At 52.3% G+C, this 9,829-nt stretch overlaps 1 protein-coding gene across 7 annotated transcripts in view; it reads left to right on the top strand.

Annotated features, from left to right (window-relative positions):
- Nucleotides 1-1,099: 1,099 nt before the first annotated feature.
- Nucleotides 1,100-9,829, top strand: part of Ttc7b (tetratricopeptide repeat domain 7B) — a 211,833-nt gene continuing 203,103 nt past the window's right edge. For 4 of the 7 annotated variants that reach the window (XM_039112527.2, XM_063262123.1, XM_039112520.2 and 1 more), the window contains exon 1: nt 1,100-1,430. In XM_039112527.2, coding sequence (XP_038968455.1) covers nt 1,310-1,430 — 121 coding nt within the window. In that variant the 5' untranslated portion in view covers nt 1,100-1,309. The remainder of the gene's footprint in view (nt 1,431-9,829) is intronic. The other 3 variants (NM_001108719.3, NM_001401373.1, NM_001401371.1) reach the window with 1 other exon arrangement.

Raw genomic sequence — 9,829 nt, 5'->3', positions numbered from 1 at the left:
TTTGTAAAGCTGGAGGAGACACTGGGAGAGGACGAGCCTTGTACTGCCAGGATTATAGCTCCATCCTCACGTGCAGTATTGCAGAGTCCAACACCCCCACTGCCCCTGAAGCCGCACTTCCTGACCAACTTTCCCAAATACTGGTCAAGGCCATACCTGCAGGCCGTGCCATTGCATGTCTGACCAACACGCAGGCTCCCTATCTCACCAAGGAGAAAGTCAGTCTCTGGAGTGGTCCAGAAGGCCCAGCATGAACTAAATCTCCACCCCCTCCTCTCTGAGATCATCTGCTCTGCTCCTTGCCTTCACTCCCCTCCAGCCACTCTGGCCTTTTTCACCAAATATGGTAAACCCGAGGCCTTTGCTCTCAATATTCCCTCCTCCCCATATTCTCCCCGACTCTGTCATCTTTAAGACTGTCAAATGTCACCTCAACACCATCCGTAACTATCCCATAACCTAATTTGCTACTCTCTTTTGCTTAATTCATTTCCATGAAAGGGCTGTGAGCTCCAGCAAAACTTTATACTCACTTCGTCCCTTTTCTACTGCGCTAAAACACGACCTAGCTCTGCGTTGGTGATCTCTAACTCTATAGTTATTGAATAAATAAATGCACAGGTCAAATAATGTTCAGCTTAGACCCCAGCCCCCGCTCTCAGTTACAAGGTCAAGACCCGGAAGGACCACTAATGAGTTGGTATTCTCCTCAGAGGGCAACGGAGCTGGACACACACACACACACACACACACACACACACGACCCCCGTCATTTGCTTCCAACACACTTTAAGGGCAGGTGCTGGAGGAGGATGAGTCTCAGACACTTGTGGCCGCATGGGGAATAGGCTGCCTGGGGCAGAGGGGAGCCAGAGGAGGGGCGCAGGCTAGCACAGGCAACCTGCGATGGCAGGGCCAGCCGAGGCAGGCCCGCCCTTCACGCCCCCTCACACGAGGCACCCGGGCCTTCGGGGCCCCAGAGCGTTCGCGGGGTGGCTGCCCTGGCTTGACCCCGCACTGTTCCTGTCCTCCTGAGTTCCGTCCCGCGCTTCTCACTGTCCGTCCGGCCTCCGCCCCGGCCCGCTGCGGCTCCGGCCCTGGCCGGCAGGGGCCGCTCCTCGCGGCGCCCGGGGCCCCGCCGCGCCCGCCGCCGCCCGCTCCCCGCCCCTTCCCCGGCCGGCGTTCCCGTTACGCCGCCGAGCCGGGAGCCGGAGCCGGAGCCCGCGGCCGCAGCGGGAGGCGGCGCGGGGCCCGGCGGCGGCGGGGCCTGCGGGGCCTGCGGGCGCGCGCCGGGCCGGCCAGGGCGGCCATGGCGACCAGGAAGGCGGGCTCGCGGCTGGAGACGGAGATCGAGCGCTGCCGCTCCGAGTGCCAATGGGAGCGGATCCCCGAGCTCGTCAAGCAGCTGTCGGCCAAGCTTATCGCCAACGGTACGCGCGGGCGCACCGGGGTTTGCGGGGCTGCCGCGGCCTCCGGGGCTAGGCCTGAGGCGCGGGGCGCGAGCAGGGGCGCGGCCGGGCGGCGAGGCGCAGGCCGCGCGGTGTGCGCGGGCCAGGCCCTTGGGGAACGCGAGGTCCTCCGGTCACGCGGCGTTCGGCTGGGCGGGCGGGCTGTGTTGGAGCCCTAGAGTCCTGACGTGCAGGGTGGAGAGGCTCGCCGACCCCAGAGGCCAGAGGCCAGCACCCGGGTTCCAAGAAGTTGGAGCTTGTGTGTGTGTGCATTTGTGTATGTGGCGCCCCCAGGACAAACCTGTGGGCATCTGGGGGCCACCAGAGTGTGTGGGGTGTGCTCAGGGATCCCATGAATGGAGATGTTGTGAACATATTGTATTCAAGGGCCCCAGGAGGAAGCTCAGACTTGGAGGGTGTCGGGTGGCATTGGCAGGTTGGGGTTTGTGTCTTGAGGTCTGACAGTTGGAATGTCAAATCTGCAGAGAGGTTAGGGTGGAGAGTACAAGGGAAACAGTCAGGGAGTCTGGGAGAAGGTTACTGGGCTGAGAGGTGAGACTATGAGTAACAATGAGGGAAATGGAGCTGATTGGATGAGGGGCCTGGTGGATCTGAGTTGGGAAACCTGGTGGCTGGACTTGGCCAATGACCCCATTTGTTGAATTGGTTCTTCCAACCTATCAAACCAAAATTGCGGCCAAAATCATATTCCAGAGAGAGACTCCACGTGTCCTTATTTATTTTGGAAGCAAGTATGGTTAATATTTGCTTGTCTTTTAGTACGCGCCAAAACCACAGGCAGGCACTTGGAGCCTGGTGAGAGGGCAGAGGATTCTGTCCTCCTTCACCTCTGGCTTCCCAAGGCTGTCTGGGCAGGGGCGGGACAAACAAATCAGAGTGAATGAATGAAGGACTGGCACTGCTCATTCAAGGAAGGACATGTGGACTGTTTTCAACCTTCACCCCACACTATCCAGAATTGGACAGGGAAATCGCATAGCCTCTTTAAGGATGGTCACTGTTTGTGACTTTTTTATAGAAATAGTGCCTGGAAATGAAATTAAAAAAAAAATTTCTCTATGTGTCTCTCAAACTCAACATATAGCTTAGGCTAGCCTCAAAGTCTCCAGCTTCCTGCTTTGCCTCCCAAGTTTAGGACCACGGGCAAATGTCACCATGCAGAGAGGGCAAGATTTTGGTTTTGCACACTGTCCACCATCTTTAAGTTAGCATTTGAGGGAGAGGTGTTGAGTCCTCAGGACCCCAAAGGCAACTTGACCTTGCCTGCTTTGCTGGTTTCTCCTGTCCTGCATTTTCCTTTTTCCTGTCAGAGTCACACTCCTGAGTCCCATGTGCCATTCCATCCATCCCGTGCAGGTGGATGTTAGCATTTGGTGTGGTCTGAGCATCCTCCTGTCTCCACCTGCTACCTGCTGTCTGCTCTCGTTCTGTAGCATGTGCGGTGCCCACCTAGGCCAGGTGCTGACCAGGCTCCTGCCCTTGTGCATTTTCTTCCTCTGAGAGGAACACTGAGAAACAATCGTGAAAGTAGTCAACGAGAAGCTGTTTAAGGGAAACAGACAACATTCGTGTGGTTGAGAATAGTGGACAGAAAGGGAGGAGAGACTGGCTCATGCTGCTGTGCTCCCTGGCATGAGAAGGTGCACGGACCCCTCTGTTTTCATTCACGGGCCCATTTTCAAGGCCTCTCTGAGCTTAACTTTCTTTCCAGAACCTGTGGCCTCATCTGCAGCTCTGACTAGGATGTGGGGTGGGGCAGGGTAGTGGTGATGAGCGGAACACTGTGTGGCCGTGGGTCTGTGTGTGAGTTAGCTCTGGAGATTTCCTGGGAGATAGTTTTCTCCCAGAGCCTCACATGGTGAGACCAGCAGCCATTGATGGGGGAAAGGTCATCTAGACTTGAAAAGGCCGAAGAGGCTGCTCAGAAAGGCAGAAAGAAAGCAGAGAAGGGGGTGAAACAAACCCGAACAGTTTCTTCTGCAGGTGCAGGGAACCCTTTGAGGGTGGGTCTTCTCCTGACTGATGGGACCTTCTTGGGGCTGATAGTGGGACCTCTACTTGACTTTGGAGGCCCTGGCTACCTTCAGTCCCTGTGGGTTTGCTAGCATAAACTAGGCACACTGCTTAGCTTAAACCATTGCTGCATAAAGGAAGGAAAACTAGTTAATGCCAAGCTTGTCATACTAAGATTTTCTGAAGGCAGCTACAGGCCACCAAGAGCATGCAGTTCTTACACCCAGTACCCAGGGGCCTGAACCTGCTGCTGCCACTCCCCCTGGCTCTGTGATCTTGGTCAAGCCTCTGAACAACCCAGAGCCTCAATTGCTGCATAACTCAGAAGACACACCTGTAATCCTGTCAACACTAGAGACAACCCCGTCAGGGCCGCACAGTGAGACCGTGGCGGTTTTCTTTGTTTTGAAAGATCCCCGAAGAGAGACCCTTTCTAAAGTCACGGGAAATCGCGGACCCCAGACACAGAGAGACCATTTTGGATGTAATAAGCAAAGGCGAGGTTTATTACGGAGATCTATTACGGGGATCTCCAGGTCGACATGTATCCTGCGCAGGAGACAGAGGTGTCGACCCCGAAGCTCAAAAGTCAGGGATTTATATAGGGAAGGCTAGGGGGTTTGGCGCGGTTACACACAATTGGCTAATTTCTGGCGAGGCTATAAGTGATTGGCTCATTTAAACTTGGCAGTGAGATTACAGCACAGCAGGAGAGTACGAATTGACAGGAGCGTATAGGATTTTAGGAGCTAGGGGCGTTTCAGGGTTTGAAGGACATCTGGTTAAGGTGTGACTCTGAGTAAGCTGGGGGAGGTGCCCTTCTGCCAGATGGTTTGGGTCAGTCCTGATAACTCGGGCTGGTTCCTGCATTCCTTTCCTTTATCTTTATGGTCTGTTAGTCCTAGCGGCAGGGCGGGGCTGCCTGGACTTGCTTTTCACAGTGTTTAGTCCTGAGTCTGTGAATTTTGAAACTTACTCTTTTAACTTTATATTTTTAAACCTTAAATCTGTATAATTTTCCTTTCAGTTTCTAGAGAAGTAGTGCCTTGCAGGAATTATGAAGATTAAAAGAGGGCAGGGTGGATTTGGCGATGCACATTTCATCTCAGCTTCAGAGGCAGAGGCAGGCAGGTCTCTGTGAGTCCCACCATGAAGGCTACAAAGTGAGACTGCCTCACCGTGAACTGCAAGTTAAAAAGTTTTGGGTTTGATCGCTAATAGCATCTGCAAACTGGGTGTGGTGTGGCATATCTGTACCCAGACACTCAGAAAGTGTGGTAAGAGTCCAAGCTTACCCTTGGCTAAGTTTGAGGTCGATGGGGCTGTAGGAGGCCCTGTGCCAAGAAAAAAAAAAAAAAAAAAGAGTAAAGTTTCTGCAGACTCCTGTCAATAGCCACAGAGCCTGACACCTCAGCAGCAGGCCTTTCTTTCCTTCTCTTTCTTTACTCATTCATCCCATCCAGTCTACAGACATTGAGTACCACTCTGAGCTACAGGAGGCTACTAGTGAGCACAGGCAAAAATGACAAGTGACGCTCTACCCAGCTCCGTGAAGCCCCTTTTGGTGGGCAGATGGTGTGATCGCTCGTAACGAACAGGATGTGTTGGTGGTCAGTGCTGCCACAGAGTGAAGGGAAAGGTCGGGTGGGGGTTGCAGGGACTGCTGACTTTAAATAGTAAACTAGGGTGTCTCCTGTGACTTGGGGAGTCCTGTTGGAAGGCCGAATGGGAGATAAAACTAGAGAAGCTAAAGGAGTGAGTTCTAGAGAGAGGACTTCAGGACAGAGGCTGGGGTGGGGGTCAGGGGAGACAGAACTTGTAGGCCTTACAGGCTACTGTTGTAGCTTAGGCATTTCTCTGCCTGAGGTAGGAGCCAGGGGTTGTGAGTGCAACAATCACTCACAACGCTCAGCAGGGACAGCTCCTGGGAGAGACGTGCTGGGTCTCCACTGGGTTTCCACTCTAAGCTGTGGGCACTGAGAGTCAAAGCCCCATCCTGACCCTGGATATAAAGGGGCCAGACATTTTGCCAAGAGATGGGTGAGTTAGGGAAGATCAGGTGTCAGGTTAAAAGGAAACCTTCGGGGTTGGGGATTTAGCTCAGTGGTAGAGCACTTGCCTAGGAAGCACAAGGCCCTGGGTTCGGTCCCCAGCTCCGAAAAAAAAAAAAAGTTGTGGATAGGTGTATGTGTTTGTATGCGTTCTTGTGCATGTGTGTTTGTGTGAATGTGCACATGGAGGCCAGAGATTGATATCATGAGCCTTTGGTGGCTCATGAGACTGCGAGGTCATGAACCTTCTTCTCATTAACGTCCCAGCCAGTTCGTCTCCTTAGGCAGCTGTGCACCTGAACTCACTTGGAGCCATGAGGCCCCACATGGTAGTTCTCTCATTAGGGATCTCAGGCCATCTGATTTAGTGAGTCTTCAAGGTAAGGTATTTTAACCAACTGGTGGTGATGGATCAATAGGGAAACAGTTCTTTTGCAGGGGCGAGGGGGACCTAGAGTTTGACCCCCCAAAATCTATTGCTATGAGAGAGGTTCTTGGTTTGCCTGTGGCTGACCTCTGTGCTGTTGAAGGACAGGCATGAATGTCTTCATGGTTTTCCTGTCTAGACTCTTAGTATTTTGAAGCCTCTGCAGCCTTCTCCAGAGATGCTGTCATTGATGGCTCGAGGACTTCTTGGGAAAGGCTGAGTTTTATCTGAGTTTCTGCTGTGAAGTGAGAAAGTGGTCTTATTGTTTAGGACTGACCTCTTAGGGCATTTGTGGGGCACCCAGTAAGCCTCTGGGAGTCACATTGCTCCAGGTCAGTGAGACCTCCTATGACCCTCCAGCTGTGCTTCCGGGCAGGCCAACATCCTGCTTTTAAACATGGTCTTCTTGTCCCCTGAAACTCGTGCTTTGTGGTGCAGGATGTGTCCTTATTTTTGGATCACTGGCATTAAGGTAGGCTTTCGTGCTTATGGTCTCTTGACTTCTTGTGGCTGACACTGGGGCTGGGACTGTCTTGCTCCCCTGTGGCCTCATGCCTGGAGGGACTTTGAGGCTCTGAGCTGGGGAAGGGAGGGATTCCTGACATTTGTTGGCTTGGTCCAGCAATTCTTGGAGCACATCCTCTTGTCACCTGCGAGCAGTGTCCTTTCCTCGTCCCTGGGCTGGTTTTGACTCCTGGCCCCTGACTTATGACTCCTCTTTTGCTCGAGCTATTCATGGTATCTTCACTGAAGGTCAGACTGCCCGTCTGTCAAGTCCAAGTTCCTCCCAGCTGTCCTTCCTTCACAGAAAGTGCAGCCATAACAATCTGGACCAGGCAGGACCTTAGAGATCATGTCAGATGCCATTTTTTAAACTGTGTTAATGGGGATGGGGCAGGCCTCATTTACTGGAGCCACTGAACTTTTCCCTAAGGTTTCCTTTGAAGGAAGGGCTCATGTGCTTAGAAAACAAATCCACTGAAATCCATGAATCAAGTCTAACTCCTGCATATGAGAGGACAGAGAAGGAGGTGTCTTCTGTGATGCCCTAGGCAGGAGAAGCAATCGAGTGGGCTGGAACCCCAGCCCTGAAGATCAGCTCCCTGTGTGAGAGGATCTTTCGAAACTCTGGGGTAAAGCAGGGGCACACAGAAAGTCCTTCTGAATCCCTTGAAGCCAAATGTACTTCTAAATGAGGGCTATTTTAGAATGCAGTACATATCCCCAGCGTTGTGTGACACTCCAAGTTGGGCCGGGGAGCAGACTGTATGAATATTCATTGCAAAGGCATGAAGACACCATGAACAGGTACCAGTTCACCTCAGGTCCTCTTACTCAAATAAATAACAGTGAAAAACCACTTTGGGGTCTGGGGAGATGGCTTCCTGAGAAAGTGTCTGCTTACAACTTGAGGCTCTGAGTTCCAACCCTCACACCCAATCAAAGATGCTGGGTATAGCAGCCTGCATCAGTAACCACCCCTCCCCCTTCCTGGAGGCAGGGGCGGGTTGATTCCTGGTTTTTCGGGCTTACCAGTCTAGCCAAAAAGATGAACTCTATGTTTAGTGAGAACCTCTATGAAGAGTGATTATGGAATCTCCCATGGCAGCCTCTGCCTCCAGGTGCACATGCTTGGCTGAGAACATCCACACAGACAAGTGTGCAAGCCTGTGCACACATAAACACACACTAAATAAATACCAAACTTTTGAGTTTTTAGAGAGTTCTTGATTTCAGAAGTTACTGCTAATGTACTGTGTAACCTAGAAGTGTCAGACTTGTAAGGTAGCTGTAAGGACAACCTAATAGTGCTCTGTTCAGTGCTGGTCAGAGAATGTTACCATGGGCCAGCTGTTTTACCTTGCTGATGGTAGTGTTTCCCTGTCCCACACCCTGTGCAAGGCTCTTTTTCTTTCCACACCACCTTTCTTGTTTCCTCACCACGAGGCTAACTTTTAGGGCTGAGGGCCATTGTTTCTGGAGTCAGATTGAGGAATTGGGCCCACAGCTCACTGGTGTAGTGTTGTATTGCCCTGGCCCATGCCTAGGCTTATGCATCTAGTTCTCTGAGCAAATAGAGCAGACTGCAGAGAGCGGGGTTGGGGCTCTCTTGCCTTGGAAGTGAGGGTTTCCCCACCTTCCTTTCCATTCTCCTCCAGCCTTTCCTTGTGCTGACCGCTTTACTGTGGCTGGGCCCTGATTTGTGATTCCAGCTTCAAATCTATGGTTGCTTCTGAGGCTTTGCTACCCAATCAGTGATTGGCTGAGGTGTAAGCACGTGCCTGCTCTAGTCAGCTAAACAGTAGTGGGTATGACTTCCTCTTGCTGAAGGTCCCCTATACATGCTTGCTCTTGCCTGGAAAAGGCTGTTCATGCCTTTGAGGCCTGGAGCTGCTGCTGTCTTGTGCCCATAATGGTTCCTGGCCCCTGCATGGGGCCAGGCTGTGGAGGATGGCAGCATAGAGAAAAGAAACATGGGGCTGCTGAGGTGTTGGTGCCAAGCTAGTGCCTGGAGCAGCTCTTCCTGGGCTTTCTGTTGTGTGGGATCATGCGTTCCACCAGTGGAGCCGGTGTTTGCTGATGACTTACTGCCGAAGGCATTTCAACAAGTCCTCCCCTCTGCCCTGGGGCTGCCTGGCCAGGTTGGTCTGGGCACTGGGGAGTAGCCTTTGCACTCCATTACTATTGGCCTCACACAGCAAGATTCCTCTCCCTCTGGATGACCTCATGCTTGGCAGACATTGGAGTGCTGCAGGCAGCTGATGTGTGTGAAAGCTGGTGTTCCCATTGAGAAGCCCAGGAAGAAGGAGGTTTTCATATGCCTTCCAAAACCATCCCCCTCAACCACCAGGGCAAGGATAAACAGTGCCATGGAAAATATGGAGGACAGCCACAGCCACCAAAAAACCTAGTGCAGGAGTCACATGTCTACCGCCCTAGGGCTTGCCTATCCCTGCTTAGTAGGTGTGCCAGAGGAGAAGGTGCCGGAACCACACAGAGCCGATCTTTTGGATTCTTTTAGAGGTCCCCCAGGTCCGGAGCCAGAATCTTCAGACACTGCCCACCAAGGTCCTCCTGTGAGCCTCTACAGCTAGTCTTCCTGAGACAGTGTCGGGAGGGAAAGAGACTGGACAGCAGTTTGTAGGTTTCTCCTCTGCGTCAGATGCTGGTTGTGGACGTATACTCGATTCTTGGTAATCCTAGCAACCAAGTGAGCACATGTTCTAATACCTCTCACCCAGGGATGAGTAGATCAAGGCCCAGAGATGCTCACCGAGATGGGGTCTAGCTCCCTTGTGACTAGTTTTGTTATCCTCCTAGCACTCTGGTTTTTCTGACTGTTGGATTAAAGAATCAGAGACAGCTCATTTAGAGTCTAGGTCACCAGGCTCCACTCTTGGAGATCCTCTGTGGCAAGTCTTGGAGCCGTCTGCATTGTTAACAAGCCCCCAGGTGGTACCAGTGGTACCTAGCCTCACGTGTGAGAAGCAGTGAGGACAGGCTCTGGACATTGTAGATTTTCCAACACATCCTGAGTCTCTTGATACGTGACAATCTTTTTTGGCTAAGGCAGGGGCTCAAACTCTGAACTTTTTTTTTTTTTTGGTTCTTTTTTTCGGAGCTGGGGATCGAACCCAGGGCCTTGCGCTTCCTAGGTAAGCGCTCTACCACTGAGCTAAATCCCCAGCCCCTGAACTCTGAACTTTTAAGCAGAATCTTTGTGGCACCACCCTGATGGCAGAGAGACATCAGAAAAATAGGATGAGTAGGTGACTCCAGCAACTTTTGCAGTTCAGGTTAAGGACTCAGATTTCTGCACCTGACTGGACGTATGCTTCCAGAGATGCTGTTGGGGGCAGAAAGCTCGA

The sequence above is a fragment of the Rattus norvegicus genome, chromosome 6, assembly GCF_036323735.1.
Source record: "Rattus norvegicus strain BN/NHsdMcwi chromosome 6, GRCr8, whole genome shotgun sequence".
NCBI classification, from domain to species: domain Eukaryota; kingdom Metazoa; phylum Chordata; class Mammalia; order Rodentia; family Muridae; genus Rattus; species Rattus norvegicus.
Note: the sequence above shows the minus strand (reverse complement) of the source record. Positions and strands in the feature narration are given on the sequence as shown.